At 37.1% G+C, this 24,153-nt stretch overlaps 2 protein-coding genes across 2 annotated transcripts in view; one reads left to right on the top strand and one right to left on the bottom strand.

Annotated features, from left to right (window-relative positions):
• APP-BP1 (Nedd8-activating enzyme E1 regulatory subunit APP-BP1) overlaps positions 1-10,506 on the bottom strand; it is a 28,648-nt gene extending 18,142 nt beyond the window's left edge. Inside the window, exons 1-6 of the mRNA XM_069844817.1 lie at positions 10,440-10,506; positions 9,719-9,812; positions 9,388-9,552; positions 7,817-7,999; positions 3,648-3,994; positions 2,490-2,641 (exon numbers count right to left, since the gene is read on the bottom strand). Of these exons, the coding sequence (XP_069700918.1) occupies positions 2,490-2,641; positions 3,648-3,994; positions 7,817-7,999; positions 9,388-9,552; positions 9,719-9,812; positions 10,440-10,491 (993 nt within the window). The 5' untranslated portion in view covers positions 10,492-10,506. The remainder of the gene's footprint in view (positions 1-2,489; positions 2,642-3,647; positions 3,995-7,816; positions 8,000-9,387; positions 9,553-9,718; positions 9,813-10,439) is intronic.
• A 5,299-nt stretch (positions 10,507-15,805) lies between these two features.
• The window catches only part of LOC138713965 (uncharacterized), a 32,160-nt gene continuing 23,812 nt past the window's right edge, over positions 15,806-24,153 (top strand). Inside the window, exons 1-6 of the mRNA XM_069846546.1 lie at positions 15,806-15,986; positions 17,336-17,472; positions 19,963-20,038; positions 20,116-20,260; positions 21,525-21,685; positions 22,510-22,597. Of these exons, the coding sequence (XP_069702647.1) occupies positions 15,828-15,986; positions 17,336-17,472; positions 19,963-20,038; positions 20,116-20,260; positions 21,525-21,685; positions 22,510-22,597 (766 nt within the window). The 5' untranslated portion in view covers positions 15,806-15,827. The remainder of the gene's footprint in view (positions 15,987-17,335; positions 17,473-19,962; positions 20,039-20,115; positions 20,261-21,524; positions 21,686-22,509; positions 22,598-24,153) is intronic.

Raw genomic sequence — 24,153 nt, 5'->3', positions numbered from 1 at the left:
AAATCAGCAATTAGTAAATTGAGACAAGTTGATTGGAGATTCACGTTTGTGCAACGCAATGAACAATCAAATAAATCAGACATCAACTGATTGGCGATCAGGGACTGATTTGATTTGCGTTTCTGCAACCGGGCCTTAGAAACTTATTTGATCTTATTCTCGGATTAATTTTGTGCCTTTGGCATTAGTTGTGAAATACCTTTCTGTAATACTATTTAAATAATACTGAGTTGAAAACCGTTGTTAAATTGTTGTGGTGTGAATCGTGCTCTGTAAGGAGTCAGGCCATTTTTTTCTGGGACTGTACTATTTATCTTAGTTATTTCTTAACAATTATCCCTGTTTGCTTATATAACTAATCCTTACTAATACACACATATACTTATAGCTTAGTTTCCTCGTCCTATTTCTTCTATATTACATGTAACAATTTCCTTTCATTCAATGATTTCTATAATTTTCTACAAGCTACTCTTAAATTAAGTTTCTGTTAATTCTTTAGCTAAAGTCCCGTCGCTCTAATTTCCGGCAGCCAATCGCGTTGCATGTCGGCTACATTTAAACATGTGCGTCTTGTGATTCGCTTATGAAGACGTTATTCATTTCTTAAGGCTCGATAAATACTTAATATAATTGCCCGCCATTTTGGCTCTTTCGTTGGCGTTCACAGAAAGTACACGACGTTATTTGCTGTTCAATTATCTGCTGAATTACATTGCGTTTGATTTATTATCATAGGAGCTACGATATGATAATGTTTAACGGTGTGGCGAATAGATTCCTCGTATGGTAGCTGAGCAACGAAAGAACAAAAATGGCGAACAATACTACCTACCTAGACTTTATAGAGCCTTCACTTCTAAGACGTAAGCAAAGAGGTGGAGTCACACCGGAAATAACACCGTCGCGACTTTAGTCATTTGTTTTTTCATGTCTTTTTATCACTTTAATCTTCCTCTCCAGTGTAGCATCTTATGTAGAAAATACATTAACTGTATAAGGAACTGAATTTAAAAACTCCTGCATTTTATTTCATTTGAACGTCGCTAACAGTTTCTCAGCAGAAAACTAAAAATTAACAATAATGACAGAGTGTATTGCAAGCACTAAAGGCACAGTACGTAGGATGGCTAGTAATCTTTCATGCCTTCATAAAACTGAAAGTTACAACAAAATTTGCAACAGAACGTGTCTGGGTTCTTAAGAATTCTTCATAACAAAGTCAAGAGAGGAAGGATTAATGGTTCAGTGCCAGTCAGTGCGAATACAGTCACATTAAAAATAATGCCTTGTTCACATACTTATCATTGCAAAATAAAAAATTATTTGATGCAATATTATTTATTAGCAATTCAGTTTCAAATATTCCATTTTAATCACATAATTCCCTCATTTATGATATACTCAAACAGGAGTAAGACAAGGCTGCGGCCTTTCACCGTTGCTGTTTATTATATATATGAATCAAATAATCAGAGAATGGAAACAATTGCCTCATGGATATATACAACTCAATAGACATTTACAACTAGATTCATTACTTTTTGCAGACGATTTAGCTCTGGTGGCATCCTCAGAAGATGAATTACAACGTTCAATTTTTAATTTTAACAAAATTGGAATTAAATATGATATAAAAATCAATAAAGAAAAAACTAAAATTATGGCCTTCTGCGGAAAATACCCTGTGCCTAGCAAAATATGTTTAGATTCAAAAATATTAGAAAGGATAAATTATTTTACATATCTCGGATACACATTATCTTTTTTTGATGAAGTAGACATTTCACAGAAAATTTCTAAATACACCAAAACAATGGGAATAATTAACAACATTATGAAACCTTCCCTAGTACAAAGGTACACTCGAATTCGCCTTTACAAGACCTTGGCGAGACCTGTACTTTGTTATGGCAGTGAGGCATGGACATTGAGGAAGAAAGACAAAGCAGAATAACAGCTAATGAAATGAAATTTATGAGATATACAGCGGGATATACGAAATGGGATCACAAACGCAATGAAGATGAAATGGAAGAATTACAACCAGAACCTGTAATTAATCACGTAAAACGTTATCAGACAACTGAATAAATCATCTGCATCGCATGCATAGAGATAGAATCCCAAAAGTTATGCTCCACTATCGTCCAAACGGGAAGAGATCTCTCGGTCGTCCAAAGAAGTGCTGGATTGAAAATTCAACTGTGAGATCGTAACAGGCCATTTGGCCTAATACTTGAAGGGAAGAAGAAGAAGATGATATAGGCTACTCAAAAACGATTCCATTTCAGTGTTAAGCAGTTTTCCTTTTTAAAGTACATGAAGTGTGTACTATTTTACATGTAAAACCATTCCGTTCTGAAACTTATTTTCCGTTTTTTCAGGTTTCCGTTTAATCGGAGGTCTGTTTTAGGCAGATTTACTGCACAATGCTGGTGGCCTACATGCTAAACCAGTGACAGTTAACATCAGCAGTGGGGACAAACCTTGGACGTGAGATTCACGCAGCAGTCGTCCTCCAGGATTTCCTTCACGTGCTGCGGCACCGTTGTTGGATTAGCGGCTTTGGTAACAGCTCTTATTGCTTCTTCAAAGTTTTCTTCGGCTTCAGGATTTCCATCTTCATCTTTAAACATACCTGTTTCAGAAATTTGTTCATTATTTTATTTTTTCCTTTCCTTCTAAATACGTGTATTAGCATTTGGGACAAACAATTCTGAACAACCGATTCAGTGTAATTTTACATTATTTATTTATTTATTTAACCTGGTAGAGATAAGGCCAACAGGCCTTCTCTTCCCCTCTACCAGGGGATTACAACTACAATATTAAGAATACAATTACAATTAATATTAAATTTACAAATACAATAAAAATCAAAATACTAAAAGATTAACTGATTATAAAAGCTAGACAGTTTATTGTAAAAGTTAAGAAGAGAGAAGCATTTCTTTTATTAAGTAAAAATTAAACCTACTCTACGCAGTAAGAAAATGCTTAATAAGTTTGCTTTTGAACGCTATTAAATTCCGGATTGTGTATGATGATGAATACGATGATGTCTTATGTGTTGGTATGGCTAGTATGCGGCTATTTTGCGTGCGTGTGAAGAGATTATGATATGATGACAGGTAACTGAAACGGGAGGCAAGGTAGGTAGGTAGGTGTAGAGGTGTGAAGGACTTAGAAAAGGAAAGCAAGGGAATGAAAATGTTGATGTTCATTAAGCCGTAGCCAGTTTAGAGTTTGGAAGGATGGGGTAATGTGGTCAGCACGACGGACATCGCAGACGAAGCGAACACAAGAATTATGAACACGTTGTAATCTTTGCGACTGGTTGACATTGAGGTCGGTCAGTAGAAAATCACAATAATCGAAGTGGGGCATCACTAGTGTTTCCACTAGTATTTTCTTGAGTGATAGCGGGAGGAATTTTCGAATGCTGTTTAAGGAATGTAGTATGGAAAGCACTTTTTTGGTAATGTGGGTTACTTGGTTATTCCAGTTTAAATGCGTATCAAAGTAAAGTAAACTCCAAGATTTTTAACACTATGCATTATTTTTTGAAACTACACAAACTGAAAGAACAATATGCAAAACGAGAATAAGACACAAAGTTTCCTTAGTAACAGAAACCTACACACCTTGGCGAATCATGGTCCTGAAGAGGTCTTTCTCCTTGTAATTCCTCGGCAGCAGTCCGTCATGCTCTTTCTTCCACCGCTGCAGGTGTTTGTACAGGACCACGAGGTAGGGTACGTGGGCGTGGTCCTTGAGCTCCATGGACTCCAGGTCGATGGAGTCCACATGCTTCTTGAGGCTTGGGAACGGCCTGTCGAGGCGCAGGTCTGGGATCTGGTCGTCAGGGTGTGTCTCAATGACCGTGTGCTCGGGGATCTGCACTCTGATGTAGCCAATGAAACCATAACTGCGGCACACTATGAAGGGGATCTCCAGCTGCCACAGCTTCTTGGATAGAGGAATCAGCGTCCTGCAGAACAAGCGACCTTAACTAGCAATGGAGCTGCCTAATCCATGTTTACTTTGCTATAACAAACTATCTCTATAGTATGTTTCTCATAAGGATGAACAAATCCCGCCACTACTTTCAGTCTGAAAGACCTCCCATTTCCAAGGCAGAATCAAAACTGTGTTCATTCTAAGTTAATATGAACAGTTAAACTTTATCAATGTCCATGCCCAAAGCTCTACCTATATATATAATTTGAACTGGTAATGGAAATTACGGGAAAACGGCTGAATGGATTTTAATAAATGACCCCTCATTTTGAAGCTTGGAACTCAAAAGTTTTTCAGAAAAATAGTAGTTTTCAGTGAAATGTCAATTTTTCAACATAATTTTCCTATTTTCCAAAATCCATTTGTTATCAGTTTTGAGAACTAGCTAATTGCATTTCAGAATAAAACAAAACACACACTACAGTAAACAATATTACATGAAGGCCATGATCTGCAAGAATGCTGACATATTTAGAGCTCAAATTAAATTGGTTATTAAAAACTTAACTTACTAAAAATAATTTACAGGTTCGATTCTGTGGTGTGTAATTTTCTGGGTACAGCTGTGTATTGGATATTAAAAACTACAAAACTTGAGGTGGTTTGATGACATTATTACCATTAGAAATGAAATATTGTAGTTAATGCCATGATGTGACTATTTTTCATTAATTATACATATTAATGCTATATTGATGATATATGAAAGTGAAACATTTTGGGGTTATATAAGTAGATGTAGAGAATAACTTAAATTAGATTTTGATTTCTATATTTTACTGAGTGGCGGCTATATTGTATATATAGTATATGTTACTGAAAGCTATAAAACTTACGTAAGATAATAATATTATTAAAAATCAAATATTTTTATAATTATTAATCAAGTGGGGTTGGGTCTTTTTCATATATTTAATGGCGGTGTGGTGTAGATATTTATATGCGTGGTTCTCTTCAGTATTGGCTCGAGAGAGAGTATCTTTCATTATTATGGAAGCAAATAACTTTCAGAATGTCTGGTATTCTTCATTGAAAATAAATCTGAAAAATGTTTATTTGAACGTCTAATGAACTTAGTTTGCAGCATTTGCTGCACAAGCCACTAGTTTATTGTATAAAATGCGACGAGAATTTCTGAAGTTCGAAACGGGACACTTATTTGGACTACAAATTCGCAGAAAAATTCCTTATTCTAATCGTAGAACATTCAGTACCACAAAGACACATTTAATTCTTTTAATTTTAAAATAATGTGAACACAAAGTGGACATTAATTGCTTTAAGATTTATGACACATAATTATAACAAAATTACAAAAAACGGAACGAAATTACATTGCTCATAACAGAAGAAACACAAAATCATAGCCTACTCGTAACATTCCTATTGGGCATATTTTTTTTTTTGGTAAATGAATTTTCATATGAAGTTCCTTATTTTCCTTCGAGAAAATGAAAAAATAAAGACAAACTGTACATGAAATTAACTCTGGTAATTAATGTCTTCAATGTGTCAAACTTCAAAATTCTTTTTTCTCCGATATTCATATTACGTTCATACTGGAAAATATTGTTTCTATTTCATTGAGTGACTTTGTCTGCTCTAGCAAATTGCTTCACATAAACAAATTCATTGAACATGGTTTGTCACCAATGTTGGAATTGCCAGTAACTTTTCTTCAGGATACTAAGATGGAAGGTCTAAGAACAGAACTGTCAGGTCACCATACTGGAAAGTCTAAATTCTCAGAACACTGGAATGGAAGGTCTGAAAACAGAACTCTCACTGGGATGAAACGTCTAAGAAGAGAATTGTTAGGACACCAGAATGGAAGTTCTAAGAACTGTCGGGACACCAAGATGGAAGTTCTAAAAAGAGAACTGTCAGGACACTGAGATGGAAGTTCTAAGAAGAGAACTGTCAGGACACTAAGATGGAAGTTCTAAGAACTGTCAGGACACCAAGATGGAAGTTCTAACAAGAGAACTGTCAGGACACTGGGATGGAAGTTCTAAGATGAGAACTGTCAGGACACCGGGATGGAAGTTCTAAGATGAGAACTGTCAGGACATCGGGATGGAAGTTCTAAGATGAGAACTGTCAGGACACTGGGATGGAAATTCTAAGAAGAGAACTGTCAGGACACCGGGATGGAAGTTCTAAGATGAGAACTGTCAGGACACTGGGATGGAAGTTCTAAGATGAGAACTGTCAGGACACTGGGATGGAAGTTCTAAGAAGAGAATTGTCAGGACACTGGGATGGAAGTTCTAAGAAGAGAACTGTCAGGACACTGGGATGGAAGTTCTAAGAAGAGAACTGTCAGGACACTGGGATGGAAGTTCTAAGAAGAGAACTGTCAGGACACTGGGATGGAAGTTCTAAGATGAGAACTGTCAGGACACCGGGATGGAAGTTCTAAGATGAGAACTGTCAGGACACTAGGATTGAAGTTCTAAGAAGAGAACTGTCAGGACACTGGGATGGAAGTTCTAAGAAGAGAACTGTGAGGACACTAAGATGGAAGTTCTAAGAACTGTCAGGACACCAAGATGGAAGTTCTAAAAAGAGAACTGTCAGGACACTGGGATGGAAGTTCTAAGAAGAGAACTGTCAGGACACTTGGATGGAAGTTCTAAGATGAGAACTGTCAGGATACTGGGATGGAAGTTCTAAGATGAGAACTGTCAGGACACTGGGATGAAAGGTCTAAGAACAGAACTGTCAGGACACTGGCATGGAAGGTCTAAGAATAGAATTGTCCCAATCAAAACGAGATGTCTGATCACATATTAATTAATTCTATAAATGATCATGCAAAAAGCGAAGTGTGAAATAAAATAACCAGTTAATTACAAAGAAGTGCACAGAGTCCAGAGTCCCTTAGATCATTAATTGTTTTGAGAAATTCATTATAGTGTGCTACTATATCACCATGTTCCATTAAGAACTTACAATGTGCAATATTTTTACGAGGCCAGAATAAACTTTTTTGTACAGACCTAGGATACATCTCCTTAACACATCTTGATTGAATTAAGAGCAAATGTTTCTGTAGTGGCATATTTAAGTGCATATTTCTTTGATTTTAACTCTGTTGTTGTTGTTATCTAATGCCGGGCTTTGGCAACGAAGCCATTAGTGTTCTTGCTCTCCAATATTTCTCTGTGGTGGATCCATCAGGTAGAACTTCACAGGTTATGAGATGATCTTCAATCATTTCTTCTTCTTTGTTGCATAGAGGGCAATTTGGATTTGTGTAAATTCCTATTTTATTCAAGTGTTTGGCCAAATAATCGTGTTCTGTAAGCAGTCTGAATTTTGCTACTGCAGATTTACGTGGGATTTCTGGAATAATTTCTGTTTTTTTTTATTAAAATGCTCCATTTTTTATCTTTGGCTTTGGTACATAGTGCTTGGTTTTGCTTGATTTTATATTTATTTTTAATTAGTCTTTTGATGGATGTAAAAGGTAGGCTTGTATTTGTATTCTGAATTAAATTGGATCCTTTTTTAGCAAGAAAGTCAGCAGTTTTATATCCAACAATTCCGCAATGTGCAGGTATCCATTACAATTGAATGCTAATTAACCTAATGATTTTAACTCTATATTTTAACTACATTTGGTGTAATGTCCACTCATGAGTTATATATAGACCCAGAAACAAAATTTGGGCCACTTCAATTTTTGAAGTTCCAGTTATAACATACTGTTTATGCTCAGTGCATGTTATAACTGGAACTTGGAAAATTCAGGAGGCCCAAATTTTTTTTCTGGGTCTGCACAGCATACCGTTCAGTCAGCGATGTTCCAATGACGACGGTGAAGTTGTTGAAGAAGTCGGGGCTGTTCTCGAGCAGCTGGTCCACGTTCTCGTCCACGTAGTCTCCCCGCACGTCTGGGTTCAGCTCCAGCAGTAGCTGTGTGGCCACCTGCGCACGCGACTTGCCACAGCTGTCTGCATCCAGGAAGAAGCTGCGCACACCATTTCATGTCAATAGGGTTGTATTGTACAGGTTGTCTGCAAAGCTTGTGCCATATGAAATCCATATGGGACACTAAAAATCCCGTTGATATAGATATCGTATTGTAGAGTTATAAGAAAGAGTCACTTTTTTATTAACCTCAATGTCTTTAGAAAAGTGACAACAGTGCAAATAAATGTAAACATGTAGAGCTTCTGTTTCAGTTAAAAGTAATTTTAATCTCAAGCAATAGCCATGCATGGTTATTGGTACAGTTGTTGTTGAATCCTGTATAGCAAGTGTGAAGACGTGAAAAGTGTTTCAAATCAAAATGAGTGATTCTCCTTCACATGAAACAAAAGAAGACGTGCTTGTATTTAGAAAAATTGAATATTAATTTAGGACAAATATTTATTACGTCCCGCGCCGTGGCGTCGTGGTCTAAGGGATCCTGCCTAGGACTCGAGTTACAGAATGCGCGCTGGTTCGAGTCCTCATGGGGGAAGAAATTTTCTCATGAAATTTCGGCCAGTGTATGGGACTGGTGCCCACCCAGCATCGTGATGCACTTGGGGAGCTACAATAGGTAGCGAAATCTGGTTGCGAAAGTCAGCTATAACGGCTGGGGGGATCATCGTGCTAATCACACGATACCTCCATTCTGGTTGGATGATCGTCCACCTCTGCTTCGGCAAGTGGGCGTGAGGCCAGCAGCCGGCTGGTCGGTGTAGGCCCTTCACGGGGTGTAGCGCCACGGATTATTATTATTAAATATTTATTACATAATGAGTAATCTGCCCTTGAACAGAATGTGACAATAATTTAAATATATATATATATAAATGAAACTTATAAAACAGTGAACTTAATATAGTCTTGACAGTGAGGAATAACCTATAAAATATTTCAACAAAATACAACATATTACATAAATAACTGACAATATTATTAAAAATTAACTCTTAAAATATAAATGATATTGCAAAATTTGCAACGAGCCCTTGACAATTTGGAATACAATTTGATCAATTTCAGGAGTTGTAATTTTTAATGATTTAAGTGCACTAACAGTAAATTTTGAAACTGAACCTCTAGCTCCAAATAATAATCCAATGACTGTAAATTAGATAAAGAAATCTTAAACTTGAGACCAAGATATGGCAAAAGGTTCATACAATGCCTTCTTTTCTTGATCTACAAGAGTCGCCTGCTGCACATTCCGTTCAAAACAGACAATTGGATCTAATATCAGTCATTCATAATGCCTCTGTCAACGACAACAGTATTAACACTCTAATGAGAATCATCAGCTGAAACGACAAGTTTTGCAATTATTTCTTCCCAACCTGAATCTCAGACATCATTAATGCGTCTTCTAAATGTTAAAACTCAGCTTACTTGCAACCTATATCTTCTTCTGTTACTTTCTTCCCATCAACAATAGTAAAGGCACCAATTCCTGGTAGTACAAGTGACTTCATTATTTCCGTGCCTATTGCTGTTGCATTGATAAGGCACACTTGCGCTACCTCCAAGGCTGCTTGCCCGTGGTCTCCCCATAATCTGAAAGCATACAATTATCAAAAAATATTAAGGCAAATACAAGATTATCACATAACCTCAAATTCACTTATAACAGACCACATTAAATTTATTCTTAAACATACCTCACATGTAAATTTACAGAAATACTTGTTAGCATACAGAACGAGCATAAATTCTTACGTACCTGAGCTGTCTGTCGTATTTCTTGCTTTTTTCTGATTGTTCTGGGGATTTGGGTGCCGGCGATGACATTCTGTATAACAAGTGCACATCGCCCCCTGTCAATGATTGTACATCACATAGAATCAATTCGAGTAGTAACATGTGAGAGTTGTGTGTGAGCGATAATGAACATAACAATTTCGTCTACTACCTAAAGATGGCAGGATTATCACCTTGAAAAAAAAAGTATTTTAAATTTGTATGTCATGAAGAAAACTTTAACATGCTGTCTGACAATGAAATTAATATTTATTATTTGATTTATAGGAGCTTCCTCAAACCAGAGGCTGTCATTACATAAAAGAAGCAAAGGAAACAAACAATGAAAGTTGGCGGAGTATGAAAAATATAGACAAATAAATAGATGAAAAGGACAAACAAGCAAACAAACAAATCATGAAATCTAACAAGGAAAATAATAATAATAATGGCTCAGCAGTTTTTTAAGTCCAGTGACTTAAAATCCACCCTCACCATCCAATTCGTCCGGCGTTAATATAAATTAATAAAACAACAAAATTATTACTTTATTCCCTGAAGAAAACATTTCGGTTACTGAGCCAACTGGTCTCAAAGTATTAAAGAGTAGGCCTTATTATACTCTAACGTAATTTTTATCAGAATGAGGTAAATAAATTCTCACGCCCTAAAATTCTATTTTGATATAAACTTATTGTAATTACCTATGCAGAACATGGACGAAGCTAATTTTAACCTTTTGGTATTACTTGCCATATTTTAAATGTTGATGTTTTTAATTTAGCTTTACGTAAGTAAGTTATAAGTAAATTTTGAAATTTGAATAAGCATGAAGACAATGCTTTATAAAGTATAATATATTCTTAATGAACTGCGATTGGCGCGGGCCGCCATCACCAATTTCACATATTTTGTACTTCCTCACTAGCGCTTACTACTTCCGAGTTAATCACTTTGTAAAACTACACAAAAATAATTTTCTTTCTTTATACATTGAAGTTAGTACAATTGGTAATAGTAATAACTGTAATAAATTTCGATAAGCGATACATCGAATGATCATCGTTCTGATTTACATAATCTGTAACGCTGTAACTCTATGACAGCCAATGATGTGAATCAAGCCCCAGTTGCATTGAAATGATGATGACGACAATGAAGATAATAATAATAATAATAATAATAATAATAATATTATTATTATTATTATTATTATTATTATTATTATTATTATTATTAAAATAAAAGAACCATTCTTGTGGAAATCACACATTTCAAAAGATCTCTCATCCGATATCTTTGAAAGTATAAAAACATCCTCATTGATTGACAATAAAATTAAGGGAATATTATCCTTTTTGCAATGGAAAAACAATTGTATAAAAAAATCTCTTCTGAGTGACAAATTATGGTTTGTCCATCAAAAAAGAATAGGAACCGTTAGAATATTATTATAATAAATTGTCTTTTGATTCCAGCTTAGAAATCATATTTCCTCCAACGTACGCGTAGCTTTACTTTGTAAGTGTATTTTTTTTTTCTATTTTTGTATTCCTGGTGTTGTGGAAGAGAAGACCTGATGGCCTTAACTACACCAGAATAAATAAATAAATAAATAAATAAATAAATAAATAAATAAATAAATAAATAAATAAATAAATAAATAAATAAATAAAAATAATTAAAATAGATAAAATAAATCAAATAAATAAATAAATAAGTAAATATTAAATTATTAATATAATTATTATTACTATTGCAATGTCGGTTGCATGCATCACCATGTTATATCCCAATGTTTCTCGAATTTCAATACAGCACTTAATGTTATTTGCGTGAGCATGGCTGTGCTGTATGAGAACATTTTCTACTCTGGTATTTATGAAGAATAAAATATAAAAATAAACTTAATATTGAAGTAGACTTGGATCTACAATAATTGAGTCAGACTTCGCGAAACATCAACCATCCCACCGATGACCTTATAGTAAATAAAAAAAACTGGTTTCATTTTTCAAAGTAAAGAGATATGATATAACGTAAAATAACTCTGAATTTATGTACTTTCAGATTATATTCAACAACTAAAACTGAACTTTAATATTACTATAAATTTATTCACTACATCATGCAAATAGTCCACATCTGTCGAGTAACGTTTAGCGCGTCTAGCCGTGAAACCAGGTGGCCCGGGTTCGATTCCCGGGCAAGTTACCTGGTTGAGGTCTTTTCCGGGGTTTTCCCTCAACCCAATTTGAGCAAATGCTGGGTAACTTTCGGTGTTGGACCCCGGACTTATTTCACCGGCATTATCATCTTCAACTCATTCAGACGCTAAATAACCTAAGATGTTAGTAAAGCGTCGTAAAATACTTACTTACTGGCTTTTAAGGAACCCGGAGGTTCATTGCCGCCCTCACATAAGCCCGCCATTGGTCCCTATCCTGAGAAAGATTAATCCATTCTCCATCATCATATCCCACCTCCCTCAAATCCATTTTAATATTATCTTCCCATCTACGTCTCGGCCTCCCTAAAGGTCTTTTTCCCTCCGGCCTCCCAACTAACACTCTATATGCATTTCTGGATTCGTCCATACGTGCTATATGCCCTGCCCATCTCAAACGCCTGGATTTAATGTTCCTAATTATGTCAGGTGAAGAATACAATGCGTGCAGTTCTGTTTTGTGTAACTTTCTCCATTCTCCTGTAACTTCATCCCTCTTAGCACCATAAAGAACAACCGGTAATATAACTGTTTTATAAATTCTAACGTTCAGATTTTTTGACAGCAGACTGGATGATAAAAGCTTCTCAACCGAATAATAACAGGCATTTCCCATATTTATTCTGTGTTTAATTTCCTCGTAAAATAACCTACTAAAATAAAAAATAAAATAAATCATGCAAATGTTTAATAAGTACAACATGATTACAAGCCTAAATTATACAAAACATTTTGGAGGTCCGTCAAAATTAAAATATGAGTTTCAAGATGTCTGTGACACTCAAAAGTTTGGGAACTAATGGGCTAAGGTAATGTCTAGGATGATTAAAATTCAATGTCAGCAGGAATTTGTCTGTAAATATTGTCTGACGGTCTCTTCTTCAAGAAGTTTTCTTTTAAGTGCCGCAATTGTAGGGTATGGAGCTTCGACATTTATTCCCTTCTTAAGATATTTCTCGCCCTAGAAAATCCATCGAACCTCAGACCCAACGTCAAGCAGGAAGCGCTAGAGGACAGCATTTCCCGAACCTCTTTCCACTTCTACTTCGATTTGTACAGTTAGTCTTGGAAGATAAATCAGAAAAGAAAGTAGGAAGAATGACGTTAAGATCTTCCGTGAAAATTTTTAATTTGTTAGATGCAGTAGCGAAATTTTGTCGTCAATAGCATCGACGAGAGCAGATACTCGCAATAGAAGTGATAAGCCTGAGATAACCTAGATAACGAAGTACTTGGGGACTCAAGGAAAGACCCAGGCACCGCCTATAAAAGGGGGACAGCACATTTTTCATACCGGTATCTGTCTTCTTCAGGTAAGCATTGGCTACTCCAAGTTATCTCATATAAATAACAGTTGACTGATAAGAAAGCATAAATTAACAACAATTAACATAAAGCTAAACAGAAACAAATGAACGGTAAACTATTAACAAAATAGAAATAAAATAACACGTAATACCTCAAAAGAAACAAAATATAATTGATTGGATTGACAAAATATATAAGATATCCAGTACAAAATAACAACTAGCTCGTACACAAATAGAAAAATTATAATTAATCAGTACGGAAATGAAAGAAAATAAAAATTTGTATCTATTTTTGGAATGTAACTTTCTACGTCTTACAAATCTAGCTTTCAAGTAAAGCTCTCTGTGAAGTAGACTTGAATAATTTCAAGGGAAAAATTGTTCAAGGAGCCGGGTATCGATCCTGGGACCTCGGGCTGAACGCACCAGCGTTCTACCGACTGAACTACCCAGGAACTCCACCCGACACCATCTCAATTTTTCCCCTTATATCCACACACCTCGAGTGGGCTGACGAGATGCCAGACACCCACATCGAGTGCACACAAACTCTGTGTGACTTGAAATTGTGGTTCTGTTTTCTGTGGTCGGTAGAGCGCTGGTGCGTTCAGCCAGAGGTCCCGGGATCGATATCCGGCCCCGGAACAATTTTTCCCTTGAAATTATTCATTTCTACGTCTTATTCCACTTTTATTACACCTTCCTAATGACCGGTTTGAATTCGATTTTTCCATTACAATTTCATATAAATTTTTACTCACGCGGTTAAAAGTGAAAGCATTAATTAATTCTTAATTACACACTATTAACATTTGTATATCACAACCAGTTCTGAAGATGGCCGATAACAGGTTGAAACATGTTAACGAGGTAATGTAAAATTTAACACGAGAAAGACACATAATACGTTTTCCGAACTAATGATCCACTTAATTAACAACTTTTTTAACTTAACTGTGTTAATAGGCCTACTGAAACTATTATGGTATTTTACCTTAATGGCTAGTTTTGGCGGGAATGCAACATTTCGATTCATGGACACAGATTAATCAACATACCAACGAACTAACAAGAGTACAAAGAAGTACACATTATCAGATGCATAGCACAAGGCAACGAATACAGCACCAACATAATAGATATCACAAAAAGGAAAAAACACAATCACAAGAAACGAAAAAGCATAACACAAGCACAATATCACAACAAATACATCACACTAACAATTAAAATAAAAACACATACAAGACTGCATCGTCTTTCAGGAAATTAAAATACAACATTAGATACAGAACTACAAAAATATATCAAGATATAAACAAATACAACATGACATGTTTACAAATGAAGACACATGCATAAAAACGTTTATCCATAAAATGGAACATTTCCAGATGTGCTGCTATCTTTTGGCCGCAAGGGATACTAACTATTTATGAGCAGTCTAACATCAGAAAGCATTGTGGAGGTTAAATATATTATTATGCCATTTAAATATATTGTGTTTATTGCTATTGACTTAAAGCATTTTTAAAAGTCAACATTATTCTCGTTTAATAAATGGGGTTAAACCGTTTTTGCGCACATGTCTTCAAATGAACAAGCAACTGAAGAGTGTGATTGCAAAACGTGTTCAGTTCATTTTTATGAAAGAACTGGCGTAGTTTTTTATCCACCGGTATATATATATATATATATATATATATATATATATATATATATATATATATATATATATAAATCATAACAATGGCCAAATGAACTGAGCGAGTTTTGGATCACACTATTCAATTGTCGTAACGACTTCTATATCGGACAAACTGGAGATATTTTCAAACACGATACAAGGAACACATCACAGCCGCAACCAAATCACAAAATACTTCCCCTACACAGAACACATCACCAACACTAACCACAACTACAGCAATCTAGAAAGAGACATGAAAATTCTACACATTGAACCGAAAAGTCATAAACGAAACACACTAGAACAATACGAAATATATTATAATAACATAAAAACACATGCACAACGCCTCAACACTCAAATGAGTTTCAGAACGTACACCCTTTTCGACACAACACTACCAATCATAAACACATCCTCACTCTACCTATCTGATTGAGGTTCTGGCTGATATGTACATCTATTATCAGGCAGTACATCTCACTTGACGATATGTGTCAGAGGAAGAACAATTGTTTGTATGCATATGAAGTCTGACTAGTGTAATATGTAGCTAGTCGGCGATGTATGCAATGGAGGGGGAAAGGAAATTGCCACCCTACCCCATTATCTCCTGGACTAGTTGCCTCATAAGTGGTGCCTTCTTGGTATCACTTGTGAGGTTCAGACCTCTACCTACACACCCGCATCAAGATACCAGAAAGCGCAGACCTCACTAGTAATATGGAGACATTACATTCCCGCTATAATTTGTCATTAAGGTAAAATGCCAAATGATTTGACTAATTCGTTAATTTAATATATTTATTAGATCATTAAAGCTTTAATATTTGCTGTAGAACGTCATCTGTTCTTGACAGTTGCCATGGAGATGCTGAGGCTGTGTTCCGTGCTGAGTCTTCTGGTGGCGTCGGCAGTTCTGGCCGACAAAGCCACTTTCCACAACTATCAGGTGCACCGCGTTGTGCCTAACACCCCGGAGCAGCTGAGGGCTCTTCAGGACCTGGAAAATCATCCTAACGGGGTAAGTGTGGCCAGCAGCATTGTCCTGCTCGACAAGTTAGGCTACATGTGTAGGAAATAGTGTTATTCTTACCGCCTGTTTCTCTGGGTTACATTGGTCATAGGAAATAATAATAATAATAATAATAATAATAATAATAATAATAATAATAATAATAATAATAATAATAATAATAATAATAATTTATTTAACCTGGCATAGTTAAAGCCATACGGCCTTCTCTAACACTCGACCAGGAGTAAAACTGCGTTACAAAAACACTACTAATTTACAAAGTACACTACAATTTTACACACAACACTGAATAAGATAATAATAATAATAAAATGTAAACAACAAGTAAGTAGAAATCAGACATTATATATAACATACAGAAAGAAAGGAAAAAGCATAATAAAATGTGAACAGCAGGTCAAAATAAATGAGACATACAAAGTATAAAAAATAAGACAATTATTGATAATAATAATAATAATAATAATAATACTAATAGTAATAATAAAATAGTGCAGTACAAAGCATACAATGAATACAATATTTTTAAGTACACAGAGTAAGGAAAATTATGATTATATATAGCTCAACTTATCACATTACAGATATACCATTATCGGAAAATATGAAAACAAAAATATAAAATAACTTAAATATCACTAGAACATAAAAAAATGTGAATACGTGGAAACATGCAATACAACACTGGTCATAATAGTAAGTTGGATTTGAAAGATTTCAATGTTCGGCAGCCCTTGACTTCAGACTACAGAGAGTTCCAGTGACGAGAGGTAGCAACAGTGAAAGATGAGGAATACAGAGATGATGTGTGAAGTGGAATTTCTAGCGTGTTGTGATCGAGTATTAATATTATGGTAGCGAGAGAGAGTATGAAAACGAGCGAATAAATAATAGAGGGATGAAGTGTGCATAATTCGATATAAGAGAGAAAGTGAGTGCAGATTTCTCCCCTCATGTAACCTAAGCCATGATAACTTCTCTAAAGAAGGTGAGACATGATCATAGTATCGAACATTACAAATGAAGCGGACGCACGCGTTATGAACACGCTGTAGTTTCTGAGCGGAATCAATCCTGAGATCACTGAACAAAACGTCGCAATAATCGAAGTGAGGTAGAATGAGTGTCTGTACCAGCATCTGTTTTAGGGATTTAACATTACCACAAGAAACTTCTGCATAAAAGCAATGAAGTGGGCCATGTTTAGAAATTAGCAGGCTTTGACAATTTGTAAAACAAGAGAACATAAGGCTTTGACTTAGCAACCGTAGCTATGATATTCGTCGCATTCCCGTGCACTCGTATTTTGTTTGTTGTCTTCTGTTTGTTACCAGCTCGACTTCTGGGTGGAGTCTAGCCACCTGCAGAAGGCCGTGGACGTGATGGTGCCGCCCCACCTGCTGCCCCAGTTCAACGAGATGATGGCAAGTCTCCATCTGGACACAGAAGTCTACATCGACGACGTGCAGCGGTGAGTCATGTGATTTGCATCTGGCAGAGTTGAACGAAGCGGCTGAGGAAGAGGTTATCTTAGAGAAAGTCGGCTTTTTTGTAGCATTTCACTCTAGTACTGTGCAGGTCCCAGTTCTACGGCTGTATGAAGGTTCTTCCTGCGCGGGATAAGCGGGAACGATGATGGTCACAAAGGGCGATGGACATCAATATACAGAGTGATTCAGGAGGAAGGCGACAGAGTACTTTGAGCGATGATAGTATGGGAGATAAAAAGTTGAATTTCGAATGTTTTAAAACAAAGATTGTAGAAATGGTTAGTTATAAATCCATTCTATTCCACTGAGGAATTTTTAAGTATGAGAAGTGAAAACATCTAGTATTATTATAGATTTATTAATTTGTCCTACAGAATGATATCTGTAATATTGACAATTAATATTTGAAGAGAAAAATTCGCACCGGCGCCGGAGATCGAACCCGGGTCCTTGGTTCTACGTACCAAGCGCTCTGACCACTGAGCTACGCCGAATTCAATCCACAACATTGAAGGAGGAGAGTTCGGTCCGGTGCTGTGGATTGAATTCGGCGTAGCTCAGTGGTCAGAGCGCTTGGTACTTAGAACCAAGGACCCGGGTTCGATCCCCGGCGCCGGAGCGAATTTTTCTCCTCAAATATTAATTATCTAGTATTATACGTTTGTAGTATATGTTACCCAGTAAGGCGAGCTTCCGATTTGCCTTGTAGGTCAGGCCGCTGCAGTCGACCAGGTAGTAAGTCTGTATCCTTCTACATATTTACAATTGACACTGTTCATTGCTTGTATGGAGGTTAATGAGTAATGACAATAAAGGTATCACATTACATTACTCACTGACCCACTGGCACACTCACACCCCCGTGGGCTACACTCATTTAACCACTAGTACACTCATAATTTCTTGGGCTACACTCACTCACCTACTGGTACACTCACACACCGTGGGCTACACTCATTTAACAACTGGCACACTCAAAATTTCTTGGGATACACTCACCTACTGCTACACTCACACACCGTGTGATACACTCATTTAACAACTGGTACACTCAAAATTTCTTGGGATACACTCACCTACTGCTACACTCACACACCGTGTGATACACTCATTTAACAACTGGTACACTCAAAATTTCTTGGGATACACTCACCTACTGGTACACTCACACACCGTGTGATACGCTTATTTAACCACTGGTAAACTCAAAATTTCTTGGGCTACACTCACCTACTGGTACACTCACACACCGTGTGATACACTTATTTAACCACTGGTAAACTCAAAATTTCTTGGGCTACACTCACCTACTGGTACACTCACACACCGTGTGATACACTTATTTAACCACTGGTACACTCAAAATTTCTTGGGCTACACTCACCTACTGCTACACTCACACACCGTGTGATACACTCATTTAACAACTGGTACACTCAAAATTTCTTGGGATACACTCACCTACTGCTACACTCACACACCGTGTGATACACTCATTTAACAACTGGTACACTCAAAATTTCTTGGGATACACTCACCTACTGGTACACTCACACACCGTGTGATACGCTTATTTAACCACTGGTAAACTCAAAATTTCTTGGGCTACACTCACCTACTGGTACACTCACACACCGTGTGATACACTTATTTAACCACTGGTAAACTCAAAATTTCTTGGGCTACACTCACCTACTGGTACACTCACACACCGTGTGATACACTTATTTAACCACTGGTACACTCAAAATTTCTTGGGCTACACTCACCTACTGCTACACTCACACACCGTGTGATACACTCATTTAACAACTGGTACACTCAAAATTTCTTGGGATACACTCACCTACTGCTACACTCACACACCGTGTGATACACTCATTTAACAACTGGTACACTCAAAATTTCTTGGGATACACTCACCTACTGGTACACTCACACACCGTGTGATACGCTTATTTAACCACTGGTAAACTCAAAATTTCTTGGGCTACACTCACCTACTGGTACACTCACACACCGTGTGATACACTTATTTAACCACTGGTAAACTCAAAATTTCTTGGGCTACACTCACCTACTGGTACACTCACACACCGTGTGATACACTTATTTAACCACTGGTACACTCAAAATTTCTTGGGCTACACTCACCTACTGCTACACTCACACACCGTGTGATACACTCATTTAACAACTGGTACACTCAAAATTTCTTGGGATACACTCACCTACTGCTACACTCACACACCGTGTGATACACTCATTTAACAACTGGTACACTCAAAATTTCTTGGGATACACTCACCTACTGGTACACTCACACACCGTGGGCTACACTCATTTAACCACTGGTACGCTCAAAATTTCTTGGGCTACACTCACTCACCCATTGGTACACTCACACAAACAAGTGGGCTGCACTCACTCGTGCACTCAGTGATGTCTCAACAATGGTCTCCCTGTTGTAGCCTGGTGGATGCGGAGCGTTCCTCGGGCAAGGCACGGGCCGATTTCGGGTGGACGGACTACCACACGCTGGATGAGGTGAGTACACCTACCAGTCACGCGCCCGTATATACACATAACACGCACCCACGTACTCACACCCGTCCCTGTCTCAGATTTACGCGTGGCTGGACAGTCTCGTGGCCTCGTACCCAGGACAAGTCACGGCGGTGGTTGGAGGGCAGTCTTACGAAGGCAGGGACATCCAGGGTGTGAAAGTGTCCTTCGCAGAAGGCAACCCTAGCGTCTTTATCGAAGCAGGTGTGTTAATATCCGCCATCGCTTATCTTTATTATTATTATTATTATTATTATTATTATTATTATTATTATTTTTATTATTATTATTAAAGCGAATCCCGTTTAGCTCACGAAAGTGTCCGCTAAGAATGTGACGTCATAATATGGAGCCCGGGGTCGTGCTGACCCGAAACACTCAGTCTCACCGCCTATTGTCAGGGCATACAAAAATGAAAAAAGCTTACCTTTATCTCCGATGAAGAACATTAAAAATCCTCCATCAACGGATGTGACAATTCTTGGCAGGCAGATGGATACTCATGTGGAAATAGAGCATAGATAGTGAATATAAGAGTGATTTTCTCGCTACAAGTCCCAAATTTTTGTTAAGTGAACGAGATAGTGAAATTTGAATTTTTTTTTCCTAATTGAAGCACAATTTTCATTTTTTATATGTAGAAATATCTTTGCTGCAACAATGTAAATTGGAGGTTGGTTGTTGAAAAAAATAACATTTGGTACTCAAATTTTGGGGGGGGGGAAACAGGATACAGCAATTCATTAGAATGAATTTACCTTCAATAATGTAAAACAGGATACAGCAATTCATTAGAATGGATTTACCTTCAATAATGTAAAAAGGATACAGCAATTCATTAGAATGAATTTACCTTCAATAATGTAAAACAGGATACAGCAATTCATTAAAATGCATTTACCTTCAATAATGTAAAACAGGATACAGCAATTCATTAAAATGCATTTACCTTCAATAATGTAAAACAGGATACAGCAATTCATTAAAATGCATTTACCTTCAATAATGTAAAACAGGATACAGCAATTCATTAAAATGCATTTACCTTCAATAATGTAAAACAGGATACAGCAATTCATTAAAATGCATTTACCTTCAATAATGTAAAACAGGATACAGCAATTCATTAAAATGCATTTACCTTCAATAATGTAAAACAGGATACAGCAATTCATTAGAATGGATATAGGCCTACCTTCAACAATGTAGAACAGAATCCTCCCGCGGTAGGTTTGGACTGGCTATGAACTGGTTCTCTTTCACATTTTTGAAGGTAGGCCTATGTGTGTATGTACGAATTTTCAAGTCAAACTTTCAGTAACTTACAATTTTGTAGACAAACTTTTGGGGCTCTAGGGAGGGAATCACACTATATTTGAATATGTTGGAGGTAGTATGTATATAGATGTGTAGGTAAGTAAATAGATGCTAGACGTTCAGCTTGTCTTCAACCAGTCCTCCTGCGCAGGCATCCACGCCCGCGAGTGGATTGGTCCAGCCACGGCGATGTATATCCTGAACAAGCTGCTGACCAGCGAGGACCCCGTCCTCAAGGATCTGCGGCAGTCCTTCGACTTCTACGTCTTCCCCAGCACGAACCCGGACGGCTACGTGTACACCCACACCACGGTGAGGGTTGGCAGCAGTGTCCATTGTGTCAAATGTTTCCTGAAGTATCGGCTCAGACAAGCTGTCTTTCGGACCCGTTACCAATAACTACGCCACTGCATAAACACAACTAACTAACTCCTACTCCATATTTTTTATGATTGATCTAATATTAAAATATACTTTGTCTGGCAACAAGAAATTCCTTGCTTTGAGTGGACAATTTACGACTCATGAGACTTAACCTAAAAATTTATATTGTTTCACCGTGTGAAATGACTAGTTCGACCTCTGTAACCCGAATGTATGCTGTTTATTTATTAATTATTCATTATTATTAATTACATTAATGTTATTAATTAGGTTAAAATTTCAAATAACACTCCCTAGTAACTTTCGTTTCATCAACGTTGGCAGCTTCTTCGGAGGTAAACAATGCTGTCAATATAACAGTTAGAAAGTAACTGCCAGTTGTAGTATAACTACTGAAATTCGAAATGAAGTTGGTAAGAGAAAATTAAACTTAACAATAGAAAATCACTATAATCCATTACCGTAGTAATAGGGGAGAAATTGTTAGGTTCCACCTTTATGGTATAAAGTGAGAAGACCAAAACTACATTTGAACGTGAAATTTCTCTTGCACCAAAAGAAGAGAATACTAGATGCTTGGCAACATTATAATTCTCTCCTAGCAGACTACACCAATCAGATTTCTGAACATGTTTTATATTATAATAAGAAACTGATTGCAGAAACGCAACAATTAAGTAATAAGCAATACATTATTAAAATGCAAGATTGCAAACCGCAACAAATGCTCAGCGCAGTCGTTCGTATTGCAGGACCGGATGTGGAGGAAGACCCGAAGTCTGGGAGACGATGGGTGCTACGGGGCGGACCCCAACAGGAACTGGGACTTCCACTGGATGGGTAAGTGCCTGCCGTAATGCTCCCAGTCTTCTTTCTAGCATTGTTGGCGCGCTTTCTTCTGTTTCTTGTAATATCAAGAGCCTTCGTTAGTAGTTACACGCAGCCAGTTATTCTGAATGACGAAAACATTTATGAATTTTCGTTATGTTATTTCAACTCTGTTTTATTGATACATCCCTGCACACTTCTCAGTGTCGTCAGTATTTATTTAATTAGTGTAGCACTCTATTGTTCCCATGACTTTCAAGTAAAGGGTGCGGCAAAACATCCTCCCTAATTTAAAGTTTAAATAAAAAACAGATGGATCAAAATAAGGAAACTGTATTAATATGAATGGTATCTAAACAGTGGGAAATTTAGGTTTACATGCGTTGCCTTAGCGATATCAAATGACATGCGAAAAACAACAAGAATTGAATAGGAAACTTTATTAATATGAATGGTATCTTAACAGTGGGAATTTTTCATTTTTTGAATAACGTGTCTCTCAAGTGGTGTCCTTCACTATCAGTGCATTGTTGAATGCGACTTCGGAAATTCTGCATCACTCTAACTAGCATTTATTGAGGAATAAGACCAATTTCTTCCTGTATTGCATTTCTTAGGTCTGGCAAAGACCTCGGCCGATGTTTGAACACCTCAGCCTTAAGTTGTCCCCATAGAAAAAAATCGCAGAGTGCAAGGTCTGGTGATCATGCTGGCCAGGGGGCGTCGCCACGTGAAGAAATTAAACGTCCGGAAAACATCTGTCTCAGGACTTGGAGAGAAATCTGAGCTGTGTGAGAGGTGGCTCCGTCCTGCTGAAACCATATCTGGTCAATCTGCAGCGCATTGAGTCTTGGTGCCAAAAAAGTGTTGATCATAAAACTGCACCGCTGAGAGTTCACTGTCACAGTAGCACCATCCTCTTCAAAAAAGTAAGGACCAAGTATCCCGACCCTTGCAAACGCGCACCATACAGTAACACGGTCGTTATGTAGAGGTTTTTCATGAAGTTCACGAGGGTTCTGTCCACTCCAATATCGGAAATTTTGATGATTCACGCTTGTAAACCTAAATTTCTCAATCTTTAGATACCATTCATATTAATACAGTTTCCTTATTTTGATCCAGTCCACACCTGTGGAGTAACGGTCAGCGCGTCTGGCCGCGAAACCAGGTGGTCCGGGTTCGAATCCCGGTCGGGGCAAGTTACCTGGTTGAGTTTTTTCCGGGGTTTTCCCTTAACCCAATGCTGGGTTGCTGGATAACTTTCGGTGCTGGACTCCGGGCTCATTTCACCGGCATTATCACCTTCATTTCATTCAGACGCTAAATAACCTAGATGTTGACAGAGCGTCGTAAAATAACCCAATAAAATAAAAATAAAATAAATAAATTGATCCATATGTTTTTTATTTAAATTTTAAATTTGGGAGGATGCTTTGCCGCAGTCTTTATTTCCTTTATTATTAGGGTCTTTTTTCTCTTGCGCAACCATTTGGTTTCCCTAACAATCTCATCTCTGACTTATACAGGGTGGAAGTGAAATAGCCTTGCAGATTTCCAGAGCGAAT

The sequence above is a fragment of the Periplaneta americana genome, chromosome 14 (assembly GCF_040183065.1).
Source record: "Periplaneta americana isolate PAMFEO1 chromosome 14, P.americana_PAMFEO1_priV1, whole genome shotgun sequence".
NCBI classification, from domain to species: Eukaryota; Metazoa; Arthropoda; class Insecta; order Blattodea; family Blattidae; genus Periplaneta; species Periplaneta americana.
Note: the sequence above shows the minus strand (reverse complement) of the source record. Positions and strands in the feature narration are given on the sequence as shown.